At 44.3% G+C, this 26767-nt stretch overlaps 1 protein-coding gene across 1 annotated transcript in view; it reads left to right on the top strand.

Moving 5' to 3' along the window:
• Clnk (cytokine dependent hematopoietic cell linker) overlaps positions 1-26767 on the top strand; it is a 90847-nt gene that overhangs the window by 10105 nt on the left and 53975 nt on the right. Inside the window, exons 3-7 of the mRNA XM_027386715.2 lie at positions 4901-4929; positions 15384-15421; positions 20356-20497; positions 22115-22224; positions 26542-26596. Coding sequence (XP_027242516.2) covers positions 4901-4929; positions 15384-15421; positions 20356-20497; positions 22115-22224; positions 26542-26596 — 374 coding nt within the window. The remainder of the gene's footprint in view (positions 1-4900; positions 4930-15383; positions 15422-20355; positions 20498-22114; positions 22225-26541; positions 26597-26767) is intronic.

Here is a 26767-nt window from a genome sequence, read left to right as displayed (position 1 = left end):
CCTTTGATACCTGGGAATGTGGATCAATGTGGTGACAAAGATACTGTTCCCCAGGACAAAGTTTGTGTGAGATCGTTTTTTGCTCAGTTCTCAAGGCAGATATTCAAGTGAAGAGGAGAAAGTACCAAACTTAGAAATTTGTGTTCTCCTTCAATTCTCTCTGTATTTAAAATGAGTTTAACAACTCCTAAATACATCAGTTGTCTTTCAAAAGCTACAAAATTTTATTCTGGAGTAACATTCTAATTTCATGAATAGCACTTAAATAAGATACAGAGTTCAAATCCATCATTCTTGGAAGCTCGGGAGGTGAAGAAGGCTGATGATGTAAGATCACATGGATCACTTCCCCAGGGTTTGCTGCCAAGTTCCAGGGGACAATGAGTTACTAATGTCCATTCCAGGAGCTCGACCCTGGAGACACGGCTGAGTCCCATCTCCAAGGTACCCAGATAACACACCATCTACACTGTGTTCCAGTGGATCACAGGAACACACTGTCTACATCATAACATCCAGTGTGCCAGGCAGCAGGAGAGGTGGAGGAGGGGAGAGTTTGTTTTAGCATCCTTTAAAAATTAAAGCTCATTAAATGCATTAAATTATTTAAAAGAATTAAAAATTCAAAATAATTCCAAATTTAAAACCTATTTATAATAAGATTACATGTCAGAAAACCACAGACATGGGAGGACCAATTTGATCATTCTATACTTCACAGAGTTGCATGCCACCGTGATCACACCTGCCACATACACAGAAAAAGCCAAGGAAGGAAACCCTGCTTCCTGCAGGCTCAGATGTGGAAGGAAGCCTAGAGTATAAGGGCAGATGATGCTGCCAGTCTTGTGCTCTACCCAGCTGTGGCCCATTTGCACATGGCTATGTTATTGATGCTGTTGACAAAAGGAAGCCAGAACGCATCTTGTGATTCCCTGGCAAGGGGCAGCTTGCTAACAGGCTAGCCTCACTGAAGCACAGGCTGAGCACATCAAATCCCCATGAAGTCAGCTAGCGGCATCTTTCATTCGTCACCATGGGCTGTCAGGCTGCAAAGAGCATTAACACAGAAGCCTTTCCAGAGAGCTCGGCAGCTGCTGGTGTCAGGGTGATGTCCACACTCCATCCAGACAAACCCAGTATCCAGCCTCCCTTCTTCCATCTCAGGCAACACTGCCAGCCTCCCCACCCCCAAGCCATTTTTCTAGCTCTCTGGATCATAGCAGCAGGCTCAGCTGGAATAACAGCCCCTTCCCTGTTTTGCTGAGGTTTCCTCTGCTAATTCACAGACTTACACTGACGCACAGAGAGCCCCCAGGGTGCAGAATCCCCAAGGACATGACATATGAATACCCAACCATCATTTTGAGACCCCACCCAGAGTGAAGCAGATAAGCCACTTTCAGACAGCCTTGGCAATCGGGAGGAAGCTTCCAGATGCACAGCCCTCTGCAAGCTGTATTGCTGCTCTAGGCTTGTGAATAACAAGGAACTCGGGGTGGAAACCTGACTCTGGCAATAGCTTGTTGTGCCACTCTAGGCAGGTTAAGTTTTAGTTACATCTGCAGAGTGGAAGATGGAGATCCAATTGGCTAAAACTGATGCCAGAAACCTGTATCTGCTGCCTCCAAATGGCTTCTCTGCCCTTATGTTTTACTATTACTTGTGTATAACACAGAAACACATAACATGAGATCAGCTCCCAAAACTTCAGCTGTGCACACCGTGCTGATAACTATGGGCACGCTGCAGCCTCTAGATCACCTCTATGGCCTGTTTTCTTGTAAAAGTCAAAACACTGTCCCCTTGAATGCCCCATCCTTCTCCTGTCCCTGGCAGCCCCCCTTCTACTCTGTGTCATCATAACAGCAACGCTGGATACTATTTGTCTCTTCACAACGTCTGTACAGTGACATCTATGGCTTTCTGTAAGTCAAAAATAAAACTAGAAGCTGGGCTGTTACATATCTATAATCCCAGCACCTAGGAAGCTGAAACAGGGGGATTATAGAGAGTTCACAGCAAGGCCAGCTTGGGCTATAGAGAGACCTTCTCTTTAAAAAATATCTGTTAATTGATCAATCCATAAGGGTAAAATAAAAATATTGCATCAGCAGGGAAAAGAAATTGAGAAGATAAGTGTAAATAGGTCAGACACTGCCAAAGAGGGGAGCCAGGTCAGTGCCCAGACAGGTGCTAAATGTTTTGTTTTGGTTTGTTTTCCCATCATCTTTTGTTCAACTTATTGTGTGCCAAAGGGCCTCAGCCCAGGGTCTGAGGAGAGGGAAACCACTAAGCCATCTCAGGCCTCAGCGTCCCTGTCGAACTAGCAAATCAGACTATGTGATCTCCTGTATCACATTCTAAAATACTAGAGGGTAAAGTCAGAAGACAGTGAATACAAAAGTCAGGGTCCTCCCTAGGAAGACTTCTCCTGAGGATCAGAAGTCCCAGGTTCATACCCACATTCAGCCCACTTTAGAATCCCCTACCTGGAGTCCCTGGGACACTTGCTCCATTCATAATGAGCTCACTGGACACAGACACAGAAACTTGTTCTATTGCATGTCATAAGTTGTATGTCTGGGGGCCTTGTGAGACTAATGGCAGGCCAGGATGTCAGGGAAGAGATCATGTGACTAGGGTTGACAGTAGAGTGTTCACAGGCCCCACATGCAGGATTTGCTTCTCACCAGGTACTATACTGTTAGTTTCTGCTGAAGCTCAGGCAACTTGAAAGGGCACCAACTGCTAACTACAGGGCTCCTGGCTGCAGATGTGTGGTGGCTCCCGAGTGAGACTCACCACATCCCAAAGGCATGGGTAAGGAGAGCAAGCTGGAGGAGAAGCAAAGCTTGAGGCAATTTTCTTGCCTCTCAGTGGCTGTCTGGATTGAGCTGTTTGTGCAGCTCTGTACCCTGTATCTTGTATGGGAAGTTCCCCAAGGTCATTTGAAAGATGAAGTTAGGGAAGGGATGGCATCAGAATAGGCAGGAATCTGGACTCCTGAGCTCTGGTCTCCTGGTTACTGATACTTCATTGCTTAACTATTGTGTGCCCAATGTCCCAGCCACCAGATAGGCCTCATAAATATTTACACGCAATGTGCGTTGCGATGCTCAATTAATTGCAGCTGTGACGCACTTAGAGAGCCTCGGAGGAAAGGTGTGCATAGAGAGCTAGGGGTTATTAAATGCACAAACAAGTCAGCTCACGGAAGCAGCGCCCTTTGGAGCTTTCCATTGCCCTGGGGCTTTTCAGATCAGAGCCCAAATCTAGGGAAAACCTGCTCCCAGGAGGACACTGTCCAAGAGTGACATTTGTGACTATGCCAAGAACTTGTCATCAGAACATGAACAATGACGTGCACGTGTGATTGACCAAAGAGGGAATGCAGGTAATAATTTAAACTCCTTAGTCGTCTCAGAAATGAAACAGGTGCCATAAGTAGGTAAAGTGGGGTTGGAGCGTGGATCCTGGTGGGGAGACACAGTGGGTGGCCACTTCACGTTGAGTGAATGAGAATGTAAGTTAATCGGAATCAATACAAACTATCCAGAAAGCATCTGAGAAATGTGCCACAGGGCCTGAGGATGCCCAAATGACCCGGCACTTTCCTTTAATTAGATTATTGTCCATCCATGAAGATATTCAGAGATGAGACTAAAATGCTAGAATGGATGAGTTTTGCAATCTTGTTTACAGTAGTCAAAATTAGCAAGAAAGGAAATCTGCTTGAAAAGTGCCACACAGCCAACAAATGTGTTTTTCAATGACACTGAATAAGAAAGTGTCACAGTGGCATCCTACACAATCTCATATAAAGACACTTAAACAACTATGTATCTTAATGTGTCTGTGGGCCTACATGACAGCTCAGTGGGTAAGAGCACTGATGCAATCCTGATGACTTGAGTTCCACGCCTGTGACCCACCCAAAAAGCCTAGTGCTAGGACAGGCATCTGTAATTGCATCCCTCCTACAGTGAGGTGAGAGGTGGAGACAGGGGCATTGCCTGGCTGCTCATAGCATGGACTATCCTGGAGTATGAAGCACAGAAATGAGAGGCCTTGCCTCAACAGGGTGGGACCCCAAAGAGCTGTCCTCTGACTTCCACATATGTGCTATGATATGGGAACAATCACACACACACACACACACACACACACACACACACAGAGAGAGAGAGAGAGAGAGAGAGAGAGAGAGAGAGAGATGCATATGCATGCACCTGCATGCACCATTCACACATTGCTTTCATTTTAAATGTATGCATGCATCCTCATTGCACACATATACACATATGAACATGGTGCTGACTTTTTTTCATGTCTATGTCTTCTATCTTTAATATTGCCTCTAACAAAACATTACTTCAAGACTACATTAATACAAACACGAAGGGTTTGCTTCCTGTTTGTATTACCCAGACTGGGACTGGGTGAGTGACTGCTCACAGGGTAAAAAATAGGGACCTGAGTTCCATCCCATATATATATATATATATATATATTAATATATATATATATATATATATATATAAGCCAGAAGTGGTAGTGCATGTTTATACTCCAGCACTGGCGAGGTGGAAATAATATGACCCCTGGGGTTCACTGGCCAGCCCAGAAGCCATGGTGAGCTCCAGTCCACTGACAGACCATGTCTTGAAATGTCAAGGTGGACCACACCTGAGGAACATGTGCACACATCCATATGATTGTGCAGCTATATATGCATGGACACTCAGACCTGTGCACCTGTACAGATATGAACATACATGTACAGTTTCCACAGAAGGAGTGCTGAAATACATCTTGAGAGGCCTGCTACTTTGGAAACAGTGTTGAATTCAGTTTGTTCTGAATTTAACACTCATTTTTGTTCTCTTTTCTGCCCTAGGTCATGGCCGCGCCTCAGCAGTACCAAAGGTGAGCTATGGGTTCTGTGTCCTTTAAGTGATGACATAGCTGGCCTATTGGGCTTTCCTTTCTATTCTATGAAAGAGCAATGGCTGTCACTCTCTGCACAGTCATGATGTCTGGGCCTCAGTGAAGAAGACTCAGACAGCCGGGGGTCCTGCACACAAATGGCTGATCCTTGGACTTGGACAACCGATAGAAGGCTAGAGCCCTTGATGTGGGTCGGGCTTGTCACACACTGGTGACAGGGTTTTAAAAGAGAGTGCATCCCAGGAAGGAAAGCCCACAGAACAGCAAGTTAAGGAACCAGGCTAGAAGCTACAGCCTTCTTGTGGTCTAGCCTCAGATATCCAGAGCATCACCTCTGATGTAGCTCTGGATTACAGGCAAGATATGCACGTTAGCCTAGATTTCAAAAAAACACAATCATCTCAGATGGCTGTTTTACCAACACCCAGTAACATGCATTAGCTTCTTGCAGCCTTCCTCTCCAGCTGCCCCAGAGCACAGCTGACTCGTCTGTCAGGCCCACAAATCTGCAGATATGTGGGGATCCTCCTGCACCACTCATTAGTTGTGCAGTCTTGGGCAGGGTGCTGCATTGTGAGCCCGAGTTCCTCCCTCTGTGAAACAGGTAGAGACCCAAGCTATTCACTAGTGCCCAGTCCACTAAACTCTCTATTGTAGGTTTTCAAAAAAAAACAAATACATAGGTACAGTAGAAAAACTGCAAGGACCCATAGAATCCCACAAGAAAAGTGGGATGGGTGAAGACCCAAGTGAGCGAGAAAAAAAGCACTAGGCTAGAAGAAATGTGCAAGGGAGTGCATGAATCTCAAAGAGCTCTGTGCCAAGCGTGGAAAGGTTCTCTGCAGGCAGCTTGTAGTGTGCACTCTGCACTCAGCTCAACATGGGCTGCAATAGAATCGCATAAAAACCAAAGCGCAGTCCCAAAGTGATGTGTGAGGCTAAACAGTGGACAATACTCAGCGCTCACCCTCCTCCCCTCAATCTGCCACCAGTAAGTTCCCCTCCAGGCCTGAGTTCTCCAAGGTTAATGTCTCCAAACTGTGCTGCCAGACTCTTTGGTCTCAGATATGCCATCTACTCCCTCCATCCTCTCTGAACACCCACTGGAATCCTGGAGGAGACTAGAACACTCTAAGGGGCTTTGCCCAGGGCAAGGAAGCTGTTTATTGGTTACATTAGATAGTAACTTGGAAACCAAGAGAGCAAAACAACATGTCAATGTAGCCAGCTGTATTACCTTCTCCATCTTGGGTTAGAAGCAGAGAAAAACTCAAAGGTGGATATTCCATTTCATTGATAAAACTCTATATATTCAAGGAAAAGAAAGATTTTTACAAAGTCAGCTCAGATTTTAAAAAGAAAAGTCCAGGCCTGCCCAGACACAGATACATCTATACCATTCCAAAACTCTGTACAAAATCATAATGTGTGTGTCACAGACCACTCTGGTGTCTACAAAACTCTAACAGACATGGTGTAAATAAGGACACAAAGGAAGGCTGGCATCAGAGAATGTCCATCTCGAGATAGTCACACATTCCTACGTCTTCATGGTGTTTGTGTTTTTCACCAATGGATTCATTGAAAACATGGGTCATCCGTGAGGGAGAATTCCTTGCAGCTGTTTTAACTGAGGAATGGGAAGCCTGTTCATGGCCATCACTTAACAGCTTGTTTGTGAAAGGGCAGGCAAGAAAACATTGTGCACGATATGAACAGGTGTATTGATGCACATGTTGCAGTGTGTGTGTGTATATGTGTTGTGTGTGTGTGTCTCACACAATGTGCACAATGATAGAAGACATATTAATGTACAGCTGTGTTGTATCTCTGTGTGTATCTCTGTGTCTCTGTATGAATTTGTATCTCTGTCCTCTCACTCTCCTGTCTCTCTCCCTCTCTTTATCTCCCCCGTGTGTGTGTGTGTGTGTGTGTGTGTGTGTGTGTGTGTATCTGCACATCGATGTGTGTCTGTGCTTGTCAGCATGGGTGTCTGTATGTAGCTCTCTGTATCTGTGTTTCACAGTGAGGAGATGTCGGCAATCAAACATTTATGTTAGCTGTGTCAGTGAATTGACATCCTTCTCTTTTGCAAACCTACATCTTATATTTTCTTCCACAGAAACATACAGTTTTATATAGTTAGAATATTCTATTAAAAACTGAATGCTTAACAAATCCCTCCAGGCCTGGAAAAGACAGACACATTCTGGGATGTAAATGATGGGTCAGTGTAGCTGCCCCCTCAGAGGCAGGCACGGTGCTGTGTTATCCAACAAGATGAACTTGTGAGCTACCTCCTTCCAGTGCCTAAGGAATGGAATCCCGGAGAAGTGACTACATTATTTAGAAAGTGTGTCCCTCTGTCCTAAGTCCCCAGAAGCTGGGGGAGGGGAGGGCAGATAAGAAATAGGCTGATTCTATTAAAAAGACAAGAAATTTCATTTTTCCAGAAACATTTGGGTTTTGTCCTTCTAGTTTTCTAAGGTAATGGGTATTAAAGGTTGATTTTTCTCCCACTTTTAAAAGAAAAAGTAGTAAAGATATTTAAGACTAGGAGGCGCACCAGCAGGTACAAAATATGTGGACCTCCAGCGACCCCTGCTGGCTAATTCTAGGCATTGCGTTAACTGAGCTAAATGAACTGGAAGGGCTATGAATCCGTTTCTCCCCAAGACTTCAAAACATTAGTGGACAGGAACAAATCGCGAAAATGTCAGCTGAGCTGAAGCGAGGCTCTCACCACACACTTGGAAGCAAAAATCACAGTTTTGGGTCACCCAAAGACTGGCAAACCCAAGGACTAATAGTTGCCTTCAAAATGCATTGTGCTTTAGAATCACCGCAGAAGCACACAAAACCTACAGCCCATCCCGGGATTTCCACTTTGGCTGTACTTTGCTGAAGCCAAGGAAGCATTCTTTTTAAGAACAGTATTCCAATGCATGTAGTTCTTTAGAGAACCGCTTGTTGAAACAAAGGCGGGGGGGGAGTAAAGCCCACATATCCAGACCGTCCCGACCTAGAGGTTTTTGATGGTGGTCTGGACAGCCACTGTGTTAGCCTGGGGTTTCTGTCCTGAGGAGTGGGGGTGGGGACTGTCTCTCCTTCACCATCCATTCACTCAACTGTCTATCCAGCCAGCCAGTTTACCGCTGATTCCTAATGTGACAGCTATGATCACATAGAAATGAAACATTAAGATCTGACAGACTCAACTGAGCATGTGCATTCTAGAGGAAGAGATGAAAACCTAAAGAAGGGATTGACTTTCCGGGGACCACTGGGTGAGAACATTAGGCCTGCACTCTGGCTCAGCTCCTCTCGATGTTTGAGACTACAAATTGGCCGCTCATGGTATCAAGGCAAGCGCTGTGCATCAGCAAATAAAGCTGGAAGACCCAGAAAGCTACAAGTCTCTCTTTCTCTCTCTGTAGTGTGTGCCAGACATCTTATAACCTTGTCTGGCTTAGTTGTAGGGCTGATTTTATTAGACTCATATATAAATAAGATTAACTGGGCCCAAGAGAAATTAGATAGGCTGGCAAGAAAGCAGTAGAGTAGAGCTCAAATCCACAATATATTTGGGACTATGCAGCAAACAACTTCAGCCTCTGTCATTCATCCATTACAAAAGGGACCACCAGATGTTAGTGGCCACTGAATCCCTGAGCTTCTCAGATGATGAGGACCTGGCTTGAAGAATTTTTGTGAAAGGTCAACATCTGGATGTCAATGGAATTTAACACCAGAAAAGCCACACATAACTTTAAAATAAGCAAGCTCCCATGCTGGAGCTAAAAGATGAGCTGTAGACTTGGACTGATCGAGAAAGACCTGCCTATGTAGCTAAACTTGAAAAGATAAGCACATTGCACATTGTTTGAGGGCATTGAGCCAAGAAATCACACATTCTCTGGAAGCTGTGAAGTGATTTTCTACCTTGATAACATAGACTAAACTTCTCAGCAACTATTTAGAATACATACTGCTGAACCCTTCACAGGGTAACATCAGTTAACCAAGGTTGTAATTGAGGGTGTTCGCCTGAGCCCATGTAGTCAGAAAATGACCTACCAGGATTTGAACTTAGAACACCCCATCATCCTCCAAGAGATATATGTACTTGCCTTTCTCCCAGCTTTGCTTAGTGACTTTGCTATGTGACCTGCAAGCTCCAAAGCTCACATCTCCAAAGAGCAAAAACATCAAAGGCTGCAAGGCATGTAAAAATCTTCACAGAGGCTCAACCATGAGAAATGCTTGTTATATATTTTTTCTTACATAAGGCAAATCTAGAAATAACCTTCCTAAGGCCTGTGGGTATCTCTGCTTCTGAGAGATCCTTGAATATCCAAACATTTCCCTGTCTTATTGTTCCCTCTATTGTGTTGGCCTCAACCCCGTAATCCATGGTAATGATGCCTGAACATCACATAGCAGGAAGAAGAGAGGGAAGTGAGTCACAACTTAAGAAAGGATCCTGGCAGCTGTGAGTTGATTCTCTGCTTAGATTACATTGACCAGAACTTGGACTTGAGGCCACAGACAGCAATACTTGGCCAGAAACCCACCAGGCCTCAAGTGGTGCATGGATCCAGAGAGATGCCCAGATGCCTGGCACATCCAGAGATGGGCAGAAGGCAATCTCTGAGCCTTCATTTTTCAATACATATTTGGTTATGTCTAACTGGTAGCCTGTGGCTCTGGAGTCAAGCCTCGGCATTATGCCTCACTCTCCTCCCCATTCCCCCGACTCTCCCATAACAGAAATGAAAACAGAAGTCAGTTTTGTACAAGAAACCAGTCTGCGACCTGTCAACCAGTCCTGCTTCCTGAAGGAAGAAACAGCTCTAGAGCTCTGCAGGCTTACCATTTTATTTGTCTTCTCACATAGCATGAGCATATTCTTGTCTTGGGACCTGCTCATAATACCCTCAAAGTACCTATTTCCATGGTAACCCACCAGGATAACTTTTAGACGATGGACCAGTCTTGTACCTCCAGAGACCTGTACTTCCAGGATCTGTGTCCCTATGCTGGACTTCAAGGACTGTCTGATGTTAATGCAAAGGCAGTAACTTTTCCATCACTTCTTCTCAAAATTTAAATCCAATGAATGGCACTGTGGAAACTTATATTAAAAACAGACTAAATTCCTCAGATTTATATAGGGCCACCTTTGTTTAATCTCCCCTCCTTTCGTATCTCATTGTTTAAACACATGAGACAGGTCAGGTGCCATGAACAGGAGACCTTACCTTGAAAGGTATTGGCCATGTGCCTTCATCATCTTTGGCTCTGCTTCTGGAATCAAGAGGACAATTGTGACATTGATGGCTATAGGGCTAGAGTATTTGCCATTGACCGTCAGCATGGCCCTGGGCTAGTGCTGGATGTCTCTACAATTTTGTTCAAATGACTGCAGAACCTGGAAAAGCTGTTGCTGCTATTGATGCATAACATACTGCCATTATTGGTCTTTTTATATAAATATAAATATATATACATATATAATTTGAATTTTTGGAAACTTTAGCTGTGATGTCAACTTTGGAAAAAAGTATCCCAGTTTACCATGTTCAGTTGGCATTGTACAAAAATTAACAGCCATATTGGTCTAGAAATGTTGAACTTAATTTTTTTCCATTTGTACAGGGGTAACACACTGTATTAAATATGTAAGGTCTTAAAAAAAGGGGGGGATTTTGAGAGCCCATCCCATGTGAAGGGATACTCTCTTGACCTGGACACATGGGGAAGGGCCTAGGCCTGGCCCAGGATGATGTGGTGGACTTTGGGGAGCCCCTCTTGAGGGCCTTACTCTGCCTGGGGAGTGGAGGGGGGATGGCTAGGGGCAGGTGGGATGTTGGGGGGGAGGAGAGGGAGAGGGAGAAGGGATTGACATCTGAAGCAAGCTTATTCCTAATTTGAACTAATAAAATAAAATAAAAAATAATAATAATAAAAATAAAAGTAACTTACAAAGGAATGTTCTTTGTAAGATGTTTTCCTTGAGGGCCCCACAGAAGTTGGGTGTTCCCTGAAGCTAATCAGGGCCTGTGGATGATGAATGACTCCCCAGGTCCTCATGACATTCCTCACCATTTGGGAGCTGATATGGAAGATTATTAAGCAACTTCCTTTCTCTGTTTCATCCTTCTATAAAACCAGCTGTGTTAGCTTTGCACCACTGTGACAAAATCTCTGAGACAATTAGCATAAGAGGAGAAAGGGTTTTGTTGTTGATGTTTTTGTTGTTGTTGTTGTTGTTGGTGGTGGTGGTGGTGGTGTGTGTGTGTGTGTGTGTGTGTGTGTGTGTGTGTTCATAGTTTCAGAGGTTTCAGTACATGGTCAGTTGTCTCTGTTGCTCTAGACGTATGGTGAGAAGGACCTTCATGGTAGGGATGATTTCTCAGGAAGATTGTGTCACCTCCTGCTAGAATCTTGGGCACTCAGGGTCTACACCACACCATCAGTCAATGCTTGAGTTCCAGGAAGAATGAATCATTGTAGTGGAAATCTGGGGCCTGGCTAGAGAAAGGGTCAAGTCCAAGCTCAACTAGCAATGGAGGAGACTATGGTCTGTTTACTTGAGATCCTGGGAGTCTGTCACTGGCCCCTTTCTGGGGGTAGTTCCACTGAGCCACATGCCATACATGACATGACTCTTCTTATGGTATGCACTTACCATATACCACCAGTCTCTGCAATATTCTGAGCTATAGGTGTCATCAAGAAGGCACCATGATCTGCGACTATAAAATGCATCTACTGGCTTCATTCCTGGATGTTATGGAGAAACATAAATTAATGTATTAATTGGGCAGGACTCACATCTATAATGAATGGACTACAAGTATCAGGGGTGAGATAAAAATGGCAGCTTTTGTGTTCACATCCCAATCTGATGTGAACACACCTTTATCCAACATCTTCCAAGACACCTGAGGACTCTGGGGCCCTCTTGTCCCTGTTGGCCACTAGCTGATGCAAAATTGTTGTGTGCAGGACTCAGGAGGCAGTCCATAGCCATCCTCAGTGACATTTATCTCACTCTTCAAATCCCAGGAGATACAACACATACCATGCCTGACCGGTACCTAGACATCTGGGAAGTGCACCCCAGCTGAGCACCCATTGGAAAGGGAAATGAGGCATGGTGAGTCTGCAGAGTCAACCCTACTGCCAGACAAGGTTGGGGGAGGAGGGGAGCAGTGAGGAACCAGAGTGGAACTATGCTCTTTGACTTAACAGCTGAGGTTGGTGGCCAGAGATGTTACCAAGGAAGATGATATTCGAAGTGGGATCTGAGGACCAGAAAGGATATATATAGGCACAGGAAAAGTTAGGGGAGAATATTCGAGACTGAGAGACAAGATGCACTGCATCATTGATACAGAAGAGCATGAAGTGCTATAAGGACTTGAAAATAGTCTGAGGTACAGAGTCCAGAGGGAAGAAAGAGAGAAGAAAAGAAAAGAAAAGAAAAGAAAAGAAAAGAAAAGAAAAGAGGAGGGAAGGGAAGGAAAGGAAAGGAAGAGAAGAAGAGAAGAGAAGAGAAGAGAAGAGAAGAGAAGAGAAGAGAAGAGAAGAGAAGAGAAGAGAAGAGAAGAGAAGAGAAGAGAAGAGAAGAGAAGAGAAGAGAGCCTTCGAGACATCTTTAAAGAAGCAATTGCTGACTGTTTCCACCACCATCAGGTCAGGAGAGGGACTACAGCTAAAAGGGAGAGTGTGGCTTCAGTCTGAATGCAACAAAGGAAAATGGGAATCCCCAGCCCAGGCTCAGGATGGAAAACTACTCAGAAGAAACATTTGGGGTAAAAGCTGCCTAAGAGGATTCTTACAGAAGGCAAGCCAGGGAGGGGAGAAATACTACCTGGGGGGTGGTACAAGATGAGGATCCCGGTTAAATATGGTTGATGATGAGACGTGGAAGGGAGTTCTGACTAAACAGAATTAGGAGGATTCTTGCTAAAATTAGACCATGAAGAAACAAGCAGGGAAGCAGAGAATACAGACAGGGCCAACCTGAGGCGGAGCTCTGAGGAGCTAACCAAGGCTTTGAGTAGGGGGAGAATTTTTGTGTTCTGGATAGTTTCTTATCAACTTAAAATAAACTAGAGTCATCAGGAAGGAGGGAACCACAACAAGAAAATGCCTCCATCAATTGGCCTGGAGGCAAGTGTGTAGTGCATTTACTTGATTAATGATTGATGTTGGAGAGGCCACCCCACTGTGGGCAATGCCCCCTAGGCGGCCAGTCCTGGGAGGTATAAGAAAGGTAGTGAGCATGATCCTGGCAGCAAGCCAGTAAGCCAGCATTCCTCCAGGGCCTCTGCTATAATTCTAGCCTTCTAGTTTGGGCCTTGAGTTCCCTTCACAAAAGAATATAAGCTGTAAAACGAACTAGATCTTTTCCTTCCACAAGTAAGTTTTGGTCAGTGATCATCACAGCAACAGAGAGTAACTAATATATTTATCTAGAAAGAACTGGATGGTATGAGGAGAGCAAGGGTGGGGCTCAAGGGTCTACTCTTGGAATCTGAACTGTTAGTTTGGTGACAGGGACATGAATGGATGTACACCTTTAAGACTATGCTTAAAATGGACAGAACTAGAAAAAAAATCCTAAATGAGGTAACCCAAAACCAGAAATACAAATATAGTATATACTCACTCATAAAAGGATACCAGACATAAAGCAAAAGATAACCAGCCTACAATCCATAACCCCAGAGAAGCTTGAACCCTCTTCCAGAAACAAATGGAAGCAGATACAGAAATCCACAACTAACCAATGGGCCAAGCTCCTGGAGTACAATCAAAGGGAGGGAGGAGCAACAATATGAACAAAGGAGTCAAGACCATGATGGGGAAACCCACAGAATCAGGTGACCCAAGCTACTGGGAGATCACTGACTCAGGTCTGACAAATGGGGAATCTGCATAAGACCAAACTAGACTCCCTTAATATAGGTGACAATGGTGTGACTGGTACAATACATGAGGCCACTGGCAGTGGGTCCAAGATCTAACACTAATGTACAAACTGACTTAGTGGAGCCCATTCTATATGGAGAGATACCAAGCCCAGCCTAGACACAGGGGTATGGGGATAGAGAGGTGCCTTGGTCCTACCTCAACGAGATGATGGGACAGACTTAGTAGACTTCCTATGGGAGGCCTTACCCTCTCCGTGGAGCAGATGAGAGGAGGAGTGGAGGAGTGGGAGGAGAGGAGGGAGGATAAACTGGGATTGGAATGTAAAAAATAATAAAAGAGGGAAAAAAGACTATTCTTAAAATTATGTATTGAAACTTTCCCCCAATGAGAAAACAGATAGAAAATCTGGGACATGGAGACAAGGCAGTCTTCCCCAGGTAAGACAGGTAGACTCCCAATAAAGAAGTCATCAGATACCACATGTCATGAAGGAGACAGGAAATGAGCACTGAATGATTTAATGAGATAAATGTGATCTGGATGGTCCAAGATGGAAGCTCCAGGAAGCAGGGACATCAGATGGCAATGAACACTGAATATGAGAAGCTAGGGGTGTGTGAGGGTTACAGGTGAGTCAGACACAGACAGACCAAGAAGGGATGTGAAACACATTTGGGAGACCCAAAAACACTGGGCCTCGGGGGAAGTGAGACCCCACAGTGCTCTGTGTGGACAGTGATACAATGGACCACACACAAGAGTTCTAAAGTTCCTAGTAGCATGCACTCTTAGAAACAATGCTTGCCATTAAATCAAAGAAGCTCACAGTTTCTGGTCCTAAAGCCTAAAGGAACCATCTCATATGTGTGCTGATAAACAGATGTGATTGTAAAAATTTCCCCTGCTTTACATTCGTCAACATAGACTAATAACTACAAAAAATACCACATAACTAAGGAACTTTCAGTCTATGAGGAACCAAAGATTCTCCACTGGTGTGAACAGTTCTTGGGTGGTTTTGCATAATCTGGAAGTAAATTTTAGAACAGAATACTGAGTGGGCTGATGATCTAAGCCGTTTTCATAAATGAGCCCAAATAGGGTAGCTGAGAGAAGCCTCAACTGAACTATATTGTTCTAACAAAAACTCAGTGGCTCCATTTCTGGATGTTGGGATGGGTGCCTGGACCTGGGAACAGATCCATGAAGAAACAGGAGCTCTGCCCACGAAGTAGTTAGTTGCAGGAGCTGGGGGAGGTAGGTGCCTAGACAGAGCTCTGCAAACGTGCTGTGCTATGGTGCTGGGGACCTCCTCCTCAGTTGCCTGGTCCTGCCCGACTGCAGGGCAGGTGTTGTGGAGGCCTCTCCCATCACAAAAGTGAATTGAAATGAACACAAGATTTCCTCCAGGAAACCACGGCCCAGGCTTTCTATGCTGTGAGCTAGCACTGGGTTTGCAGTGACACGTGATCTGTGTTTTCTGGCAGGCCGGTGTCGGGCGGTTCTGGAGCCTCTTCCGGATCATGTGAGTAGGCTGTGTTCCTTAACTGTCTTTACAAAGTAAGTGCTGTAGTTTGGGCCTCTTTTTATGTCAGCCGATGAATTTAAAAGGAAGAAACGATTCTTCCAAGTGGCATTCTCGCCTAGTAAAGAAAGTCGTATTTCACCGTGTTCCATTTCTCACGGTCATTGCTAAAGCAGACAGAGGTGAAAATATTAACACAGAGTGCTGGTGAGTGTGTTCTGAAACAGGCGCTTTACAACATTCATGGTGAAATTTTAAATTGGAACAAACTTTTTGGAAGGTAATTTCAGGACAATGTTCACTTAATAATATAAAAATATCCTGGTGGGTTTTTTGTTTTGTTTTGTTCCTAGAACTCCATGTTTGAGAGTTTAAAAGAAAGAAAACAAGATACATTTCAGAACACTATTTCACCAAACTCACTGATATTTTGTAACATAGCTTATATAGTAGCATATTGAAATCACACTAAACATTTGATAATATAAAATTTATTGGACACTTGAGCATTTTGTGAAGTTACTGGAATCACTGGCCAGAATTTTAACAACTAAAGGAAAAGATTAAAATTTATAACATTAACTCAAATATCCAATATTATAAAAAATTTGTAAATTACATATCCATATAATTTACATATTTTATATAGCTATAAATGTTATCTGAAGAATTGGCTTGTTGTTATTTGATGCATGCCTTTAAATTTTTAATTAAAGCTAAGGACCTTTACCCACAAACACACACACACACACACACACACACACACACACACACACACACACACACACGAATACATACACACACACAAATTTGTTCTGACATAGTGGCTCATGGGTAAAGAATATCAAACCTGAAGTTAGGGACTTACCAGAGAGACATGTAAAGGACAGTAAGTGAGATAGGTATGATGGATTATATTTAAAACTCAACCCCTCAGTAAATATAAAGTCATGCTGTTTGTAGCCACGCCTATGGCCAATGAGGTAAAAGTCAGTACACATTCTCTTGGTCCCTGGGTGACAGCAGCCATCATCCTGTTTTTTGCCACCTCTTGCCCCCATGAACATTAGCCAAAGGATGAAATGACAAAGTGACTTCAGCTCATGTGCGGAGTTCTTCAAGCAGGTCCTGGGTCTCCGCACCCCCCCCCCCGAAAATGCTGGAAGTAGCACACAGGACACAAAAGGTGCCCTTTAGCATTGTCCCCAAGAGGCCCCTATCTCTACTACTCCCCAAACTCATTTCCAGGTGTGACTCTGGAGTCTATGCCCAACCTTCCTGTACTGAGTGGGTCAGAAACCCTCTGTTGTTCATTCATGGTTTCACTAAGCTCAGAGCACTTGGCTCTGCTTCACTCAGGTCATCAACCAGAGAGAAGTCATCTAATATCCTGGGCCCCTGCCATAGGACAGATGCCAAGAATCTTTCTGTGTTCACTCAGCCTCCCACCAAATAAGCAAGTTTAATTACCTCTATCTGCCTTCGGAGAAACAAAGCAGCCTCCCTGTGGTCAGAATGTGGCCTCTACAACTTATGCCTAGGACATAGTGGCAACACACCCATGCTATCACCAATACTCTCCCAACCAAAATGTCCCATCTTAATCAAGTCTATCTCTGAAGGCCCAACAAGAGGGCCAGTTTCACGGGTGGTTATGCCTAAACTCTGACTGACAACTCTAATGGCACCATGTGGCTCTTTACCTGGTCATTTAGACCCCTCTCCTGTGGGTGAGCAGCTCTGGTCTTCCACCTCCTCCAGCTTAAGAATCACAGGGTCTCTTAAACCTGATCTGGTTAACTAGCCTCAGCTCACACACAGCCTGATTGGGCTTTCTTCATGGAGCATTGCTGGGGATGTGGACTATGCAGCTTTCTTCATGGAGCACTGCTGGGGATGTGGACTATTGGGCTTTCTTCTTGGAGCACTGCTGGGGATGTAGACTATTGGGCTTTCTTCTTGGAGCACTGCTGGGGATGTGGACTATTGGGCTTTCTTCATGGAGCACTGCTGGGGATGTGGACTATTGGGCTTTCTTCTTGGAGCACTGCTGGGGATGTGGACTATTGGGCTTTCTTCATGGAGCACTGCTGGGGATGTGGACTATTGGACTTTCTTCATGGAGCACTGCTGGGGGATGTGGACTAGCACACTTAAAGGTAAAACTGCTGACTCATCCTGTCTTCCCTTTTCTGTGGAGAACACAGCTTCCTAAACCATGTTCTGGACACCCTTGCTCTGTCCCAGATGGGAGCCCAGAGACTTCCCCAGGTGGGCCTGGCAGGTCTCGCCTGCCCCGTTTTCTTAGAAACTGGGCTCCCCTGGGACTCCTCCCTAGCTTTCCAGACAGGACAGAGAATCTGCTGGCCAGGGTGCTCCTCCCCCATCTTCAACATTCTCCTACACTGCCAGTCAGAGCATCAGAGCAGCCATAGGAGCCTTGACTGAAAGGGCTTTTGTGCATGAGTAGTCTTACTTCCGCACCCCCATCCGATAAACATGTATAGCTGTAATTAATAACTCTACTCACTCATAGGAGTGTGTGTCTGGCCATCTAACCCAAAAGTAAATTAAACTGAACCCTAATAACTAGATACATTACAGCATAAATATTTTAAATCACACCCTTAGGAATAATTATATCCCCAGCCTTATTAAAATCTATGACTTCATTTACCAATCATATATTAGAAATCTACTATAGAAAGCTACAAATACAATCAAGGCTATTAAGCAACAACTTCAACTTTACACTCTTTTTATTTTTTTTTAACCCTTGACTATAAACTGTTAAGAGTTCAAAAAGGAGTTCTAGGGCTGCCCTATCCCTGGAGCAGAATTCCCTCTGAAGAGTAAGAATCTATGCCCAGGCTAACACTGTGCATCCACCATTGTGCTAACTACCCAGAAGTCCTCCTATGGAATGTCCTGTACTCTCTGACTTTCATCTTGAGATATAAAATAATTTTTAATTCAGGTGCTGGTCAGGTGGAAGTGTTGGAGGGATTCAGCCCACCTACAACCGGTGTGGCTTTGGGAAGTCACCAATATCAGTCTATATTTGCAAAATGAAGATACGATTTCCTTATTTGAGACACCACCTGGTGAATGTACATGAGAACAGATGTCTCTGTGTCCTCAAGTTCCCAGCATCACATGGTGGTCCTTAGACCTTTCAGATAGTCACCATTTATATACATTATACCTGGATTTCTCCCTTAGGTGCAAATGGAGAGTAATATCACTTCTAGGTAAAGCTGGGCATTCTGAGACTCCTGGTGGCTTTGCACGACAATTGTCAGATCCCTGCTTACACAGAGCAGCTTCTGGCTGCAGACCCAACCTAAAGGAACTCACTCAGGAATGGCTGTGGCACCCCAATGAGAATTTATCTGCTGTGAACTGGTTCCCTTTCCTGTCATCCCCAGACTTCAGCCCCAGACCTGTATAAGCCAGTTTACCCTAGCAAAATGCCACCATGGTCTAGGTGGCTTGAATCCAGATCATTGTCATTTTTTACCTCATCCCTGAAAAACAAAAATTCAAAGTCAAGGTACCAAAGGGTTGATAAGGACTGTCCCCCTATGCAGATAACAGGAGTCATCTCCTATGTCCTTCTCTTGGTGCATGGATGTGATGGGAGGGTCATAGGAATTTGAGCATCCTCTTGTCAATTTTTATAAAAATTTCTGTCCATTTACTGAGAAATGCAGCTTGGATTTTTATATGAATCCTACTGAATTTGTATATCAATTTTTAAAGAATTCTATTTAACAACATTAAGTCCTCAGCTCATGAACAGTGAGCCTCTTTACATTCATTGTGGCCTTTTTCCATGATCTTCAGCAGTATGCTGATGGGAGGAGTGCTTCTGTGTATGTGTTTGTCTTACTAGATCATAAATAAAGTACTGTTTGGCCAATGAGGCAGCAAGTTAGGTGGGACTAGGAGTCAAGGAGGATTCTGGGAAATGTAGTAGAGATCCAGGCAGGAAGTGACATAGCAGGCAGACTTATACATAAGCAAGGACAAGAAGGAAGTCGTTCCTTTTCTCTTGCACTTCCTCCTGGTCTCTGCTCTGGAGTCACCATGTGATCCGCTGTCAAGAGAGGGTGCCAGCGGAAGGTGTCCTCGATAAGTCTTATAAAATATATAGATTTATGATAATTAAGACTGAGCTAGCATATAAGAAATCTTAGTCTTTGGCCAAGCAGCATTTGTACTTAATATAAGTGTCTATGTATTATTTGGGGCCCTAACTCAGTGGGCGGAACTTGGGCGGCTTTGGCATAAAGACTTATTGTTACAGTATGCCTTCAGGTTTTTAGCACAAGCTTCACTTCTGTGGCCCAGAATACTCAAGGGTTAAATTCTTCTTGATATTTTGCTGTTGTTCTTTCCTTTTCTATTCTCAGATTGCTATCGGTAATTTATAGAAAAGCTAATTGCTGTTAGCATTGCATATAAACAAACTGAACTGTGAATGGGATCAACCTTATATCCTGAGACCTTGCTGAACTTTTGATTAGTTCTAAGCTGTACTCGTTTTTCAGGGGTTCTTGATTTTCCACATGTAACATCACTACACTGACAGTCTCCCTTTTATATTTTCTGGGACTCCTGAAAACATTGGGCCCACCCAGATGATCCAGAATCCTCTGTGTTTTAAAATCAATTCATTAACAACTTATACCTGCCCTATCCCCTCACGGCAGGGCAAGATGGGTCTTTGATTAAATGATCAAAGCGATGAGGATATCCTGAAGACACCTTTAAAATTCCCTCTATCTCAAGAATTACATGTCTATGTAAGATCTTAGATCCCAGAATCTTAACATCTGCTGTCATCATCACTCCCTAAGCCAGCACTGAGACATGCTACCTTTATCCACATGCCCCCCCCTTTTTCTCACTCCTGTGTTTCATCCACTTAGAGAAGGAACTTGGCTGCAGCTGTGGATGGAGAGAAATGCCATAGTGACGATGACTATGAAGACCCTGAGCTCCAGCTGCTAAAGGCATGGCCGTCGATGAAAATTTTACCAGCCAGACCTATACAGGAATCAGAATATGCAGGTACCTGGGAGTCTGAAGAAGCATACCCATGTGCATCACTGCATAGTGATTACAGGCTCATACTCCAGAACTCAGATTTTTGTCTGAATACAGGCTTCCCAGAAAAACTAGCCCCAGACAGTTCCTCTGAAGTTATATGAGATATGGAGTCAAATTCTGTTGTCACTTACTGTCATTGTCAGGGCAAGGTCTGCTTGAGCCTTAGGCCTGTCCCCACAGTGGGAGCATGGGAGAAGTAGCCAGGCACGTGAGACATGTGAGGTTTGTCTGCATAGTGGGGGAGAGCAGAGATAGGAAGTTGATTTGCTCTGCAGGCTGCCAGACTACGAATGGACCCAGTAGTAACATCCCACTCATCAGAAGGGAAGGAGGCTGGCTTTGTGCACACCCTACCTTTTTCCATATAGGGCAGTGTCCATAGGTTCTCTGTGCCACTATCAAGGGAAGAAGGAAGCACACCTGATTTCTGAGGGCCTGGATCACAGACATGAACCTGTAGAAATTTCTTTAGGGAGAATTGTCTTATAAGTAGTGAACAAGTAAGATGACACACATCGTTTACACCCCTGCACTTCAGGGGCTGAGGCAGGATTCCAAGTTCAAGGCCTACTTGAGCTGCATGGTGAGACCTTGACTCCAAACAACAACAAAAATAATGGTAATTATTGCCTTGTATTCAGTACTCAAAAGCATTGAGTGAGTATCTACACTGTGCTGTCATTGTTCTAGAATATATCAAGTGATATATAAATAACAGGAAAATGCGATACAAGCATACCAGAGGAAAGAGGTGGATGGCATTGGGTGGCAGCCTCCAGGGGCTCATGTCTGTAGTTGCACCCAAGATCCTAAAGCAAAAGAATGGCCACAGTGAGTTTCAGGCCAGCCTGAGCCATGGTGTGAGACCCTGTTGGAAACAAAACTAATAAATAAATAAACATATAAACAGAAAGGAAAAAATAAAGTATGTGGCATAGCACAAATCTTCAAGAACTGGTAGTATTTCTCAGGTGGATAAAAAATGAAGGGTAGTCAAGGCCATCATCCTTGGAAGGATTGCTGTGAACCAAAACAAGGAGGTCCACTTTAATTTCCTCCTCTCACAGATGCAGGCAGGATTGCTTGCCTCTTTGAGAGTGTTTTTGTTCATTTTTGTTTTTTCTTTCACAATGATCTCTCTAGCCACTCTATACACTAGAGAGTGTTTTCTTTCCACAATAATCCCCTTGGGTCACTGTCCACTCTTACTCTTTTTCTCCCTCAGGTTTTTTGAGAAGGGTTTCTCTGTGTAACAGCCCTAGATATCCTGGAACTAGCTCTGTAGATGTTGGCCTCAATCTCACAGAGATCCACCTGCCTCTGCCGACCAAGTGCTGGGATTAAAGGCGTGCGCCACCACTGCCCAGCCTACCCTTACTCTTATGAGTGCCATGTGATATGCTGTAATAAACTTTGCCTGTCTTCCTGAACTCTGCCCCCCAAAAAGGAATTGCTTACCTAGTACCTGCTCTGGGATGATTCCATGAGTGTGAGCATGTATGAATACCCCATAAACTGCAATGTGCCCAGTCTAGCCAGCTCATGAGGCACAAGCTTACCAGCTTCCTTTTTCCACAGATACTCGCTATTTCAAGGATCTGATGGAGGTGCCCCTTCTGTTACCTCCCAAGGCTTCTGGCCCCACTGGGAAGCAAACTCGGAATGTAGGGATGAGGCGACAGGAAGAAGTGAGTAAAAGGGGACCCTGAGGACCTGGCCTAGCTCACAGAGATCTCCCCCAGATCTCCCTCCACAAGGCATCATGACAGATGACAAATAGGGCAGGGCAAGCTTGGGGGAGCTGAATAGTGTGACTTATGAAATCATGGGCCTTTGGAGGAATCTAGAAGGAAATAAAAGTGACAGTTGCTGAAGACTGACAGTGAGTCAGCCATCAGGCTACAGAATTTCCATCTTCTCCAATTATCATTGCACTCATTAGATCCTGAGTTAGAACATGAATCTTTTTTATAATAACACATCATTTTGCCAAGATTCTTTGTGTGTGTGTGTGTGTGTGTGTGTGTGTGTGTGTGTGTGTGTGTGTGTGTTTTTCAAGACAGAGTTTCTCTGTGTAGCTTTGGAGCCTATCCTGGCACTCGCTGTGGAGACCAGGCTGGCCTCGAACTCACAGAGATCCACCTGCCTCTGCCTCCTGAGTGCTGGGATTAAAGGCGTGTGCCACCAATGCCCGGCTTTTGCCAAGATTCTTAGCCCAGCATTGTCAACTGTTAAACTGGGCATTGAGAAGTCTCATGCCCTTTTGAACCTCTGTAATCCCTGTACAAACCAGATTGGAATTCTACATGCTAATTTAAAAGGTCATCTAGAGGAACAGCAGATAACTTTATGGAAATAAATTTGTGGAAATTAAATGAAAATGCACTAGTTACACATGCAGGTTTTTATTTTTAATAAACATGTATAATGATCAATACTCTTAATATAGATGTCCATAAAAATAAAGACTCACCCCGGGTCTGCATGTCACTGGTGATAATATTCTGATACATTCCAGGCCAGTATTCCCTATAGAGACAGAATCATACGAGGGATCCTTGTCACATTAACATGCTCCTGTCTTTTCACACTGAGTCCAGTCACAAAATAAGTTGCACTGAGTTGAGCAAGGGCTTATCAGCATAAACTCTACAGCTATGCAGTTCCCTGTAGGGAGACACAGTAACCTCACCTCCTAAGGGCTGGCTACAGGAGTACCTACCACACCCATCAGGGTGTGGTCAAGGTGATGTCACAGTGACATGGAAAAAGGTTTAAAGGGATAGCCAAGGCACATGGTAGCTCTCTCTTCTCTGCTGCTTTGGCTCGCTCTGGTTTCCTGTCCGTTGGCATTTACCTATTAAAGATATCCTGACCTTACAGGCTACATATTAGTTATTCACCGTAATAGTTGTACAATTTTGATTAATGTACTCAGCACATGTAAAATCATGTCAATGTGTGCCCATCCAGAAGCTCTACAAAACCTTGTTCAATTCAAGGAAGTCTCAACAGAACTGGATTTTACTGGTGTGGGAATGAAAGGGGATGGCACTGTTAGAGTCTCTTTCCCTGACACCATTCACTGGTGAAGTGGAACAATCTCTTTCATGTTCCATCAACTCTCCTGGGTGAGATGTCCACCCTGCTCCTTAGACTCACAGCTTCTCTTGATATTGAGCACCCATCAGCCTATCTTGTGCCGACATGACAGATTATCTGTGGGAAACAGTAGTTTATAATGAGACAAATTTATCTTCCATACTTCTGGAGTCTGGATGCCCAAGATGCAGGGGCCAAAATCAGCACAGTTTCTCTTTCTGTCTCATTATGTGGTAGAAGGGCAAAAGACAAGGGGAAGGGGGGAAGGAAAGGCAAGAAAAGGGAGCCAAAGTGAACCTTTTATGACATCCACTTGAGTTATAAAAGACCCCTGTTCAGGCCAGGCTTGGTGCTGCATGCCTTTAACCCCAGAAAAGCCCTGTTCCAACTACAAGAAACAGAAGGCACTTAGAAGATCTGAGATCTCCTTCCTCAAACTCCATGACATGGCTGTACACAAATGCCCTCATTTGGAAAATATGTTTCCTAGGGGAAAATAACCTCATTTGGCTTTTTAAAAGCTATGGCAAGCTAGATACTGCATCACACTCCTGAATGCCAACAGTTGGGAGGTAGGAAGAGGAGGTTATCCTGGATTGTATGACAAGTTTGAGGCTAGCCCAAGTTACATAAGTTCCTGTCTCAAAACCCAACCTTGGCAAGATCCTGTCTTACAGTCCACACCTCTGCATTGCCTCAGTTTCTTCTTTCTAATAGATCACTTCAAAAACAAAACCTCGAATGCATCACTGTAAATCAACTGAGATGAGTGAGGGGACAGACAAGGACAAATGGTTGCCAGGAGAGAAATTTCCTTATAAATTAGGCAGGGTCTTAGTAGTCTCAGTTCAGACAATTTTACTTTAGTCTTCAGTGATGTAGTAAGGAAGATTTCATGGCAAGTAGATTATCTTTCTCATTAACAACTTTGTTTCCAAAAGCTTTTCTTTTTTTCCCCCAAAAGGCTATTTCTTACTAGTTTTGAGATTAAACTATCTGTGGACTAGATCTTCAATAACCCTTACAGAGGCCCTTTCTTATCTCAGTTCCTCTGGACGTTTGCAGCTATCTTGCCCTAAACTAGTGTTCTACTCAGTGAGCACTTACTGTGCAGCAAGCACTGTGCTCAGCAATGGAAACACAGACATGAGTCAGTGCCCAAAATCTAAGAGAGGAGGCCGTGACCCGAGATGGTGGTCTTGATGTCTGAGAGAAGTGTGAGAAACAGTTGTTCATCCATACAACATACTGCATTGTAATTGGTGGTTCTCAACAGGAAGATTTTAGCCCCTCCCCCCACCAGGACCTTTGGCACAGACTGGAGACATTTTTAGTTGTTACAGTGGGAAAGTAGATATTGCCAAGCACTGTACAAGGGAAAACACACCACACAACACACATACACACACACACACACACACACACACACACACCAACACATAATAACATATACACACCATACCACATCACACCCACACACATACACACACACACACACACACACACACATCAACATACTGTATCACACACATGCTCACAAATCATACATATACACACATACCACACACAATAAACACTCTGCACACACACCAAAACATCATAACACACACATTAATACAACATATCACATCACACACAGAGATACCAACATAGTGTATCACACACACACAATCATCAGAAGTCACTGACACCTCACATACAAAGGCTTCTCTATGTATAAAAAGCAGAATGTGTCTGCCTAGGGGAAAAGAGCAGGGACATTAAGGAAGCCCCATCCTGAAACCCTAAGCATGCGGGAGCCATGTACAGTGAAGAGAGCCTCCCCTGCTGCTCTAACCAAGCAGACACTGGGGTATAGGCAAGAGTGGTGAGTGGCTGACTCACAGGAAGACTGAACTTTCAAAAGCCCTCCAGCAGCTGCTCCTCCAAGAAAGCAACTGGAAACTCCTGACTCTGTGAAAGAATGCAGGGCTGCAGAAAAACCCTACCAGCACTCTATCGCAATCAGGCTAAAGTGCAGAATAGCAGCTGTGGCCTTCCCAAGGCCTGAGGTTCAAAGTTCATGGAAGAGATTCAGACCCCCTCAGGAACCTTGCCCAGCACCATCAGCACTAGATAAGATAAACACTAAGGTCCAGTGATAGCTGTACAGAAAGGCCTTCCAAGGCCTTGGCACTTCATCATCCCTCATGTCTTCTAATCCATTATCATTAATAGTCACTACACCCCAGTGATGGCATTATTGTTGTTCTGTGTCATAGTGATGCCTCACATACTGGGTGCATTACCCATTGTGTCTCACATTATCATATTCGCGAGCGTGCGCACGCGCGCGCGCGCGCGCACACACACACACACACCATCCTCACAATGATGCAGGAATTTTTTAAACTCCATTCTATAGAAAGAAAACCATGGAGTTGAGTAAGTCACCATGCCCTCACAACTGGCATGTGATAGACACAAGGTGATATCACCTGAGCTGTCATTAAAGGTCACACACTGTGGCTGATGAATTGCTTCCACACCCCTGGCCATGTACACTGGTCTCCATTTTGATACAGTGGCATACACTGACTCTTTTTTCTGTCATAAAGATGTAAAGTGACACCATAAAGGCCCTAGATGTCCTTCCCAAGCTTTTGTGACAAAAAGGTAAAGTAGGATTTCAAACTTGAGATTTTATGCCAAATAACACCCAGGTCACCACAGCCTTCTCTGGTGGCAATCCACATATTTACAGATATTCAGCCAATGCCAACTACATGCATACAGCAGCCTCTAAGAACAGCAGGCCCAGGGATGTATGCACTTATGCTGGGGACTATAGCCATATGGAGTAGCCAGGCACGTGGTTATGGCATGATCGCTGTGAGCTGATGGTGTTGCATTGTCTCTTACAGGTCTTTTATAGGGACAAGCCCATCTCTAAGGATGTCAGAAGCCAACACTATCAAGGTAAAGTCCCAAGAGTTTAAAATCCCATGGAGTATCTCCCCTGTTCCCATGGTCCTTTGCTCTGCTTGTGGTCACAGGCCCCCATACAAGCTCTGCTGAATGATACTCTGAGAAATGACAGTCCCATTCTGTTGTCACACAGACCTCCCAACTCTTTTACAGTCTTACCTT

This window comes from Cricetulus griseus (genome assembly GCF_003668045.3).
Source record: "Cricetulus griseus strain 17A/GY chromosome 1 unlocalized genomic scaffold, alternate assembly CriGri-PICRH-1.0 chr1_1, whole genome shotgun sequence".
Classification (NCBI taxonomy): domain Eukaryota; kingdom Metazoa; phylum Chordata; class Mammalia; order Rodentia; family Cricetidae; genus Cricetulus; species Cricetulus griseus.
Note: the sequence above shows the minus strand (reverse complement) of the source record. Positions and strands in the feature narration are given on the sequence as shown.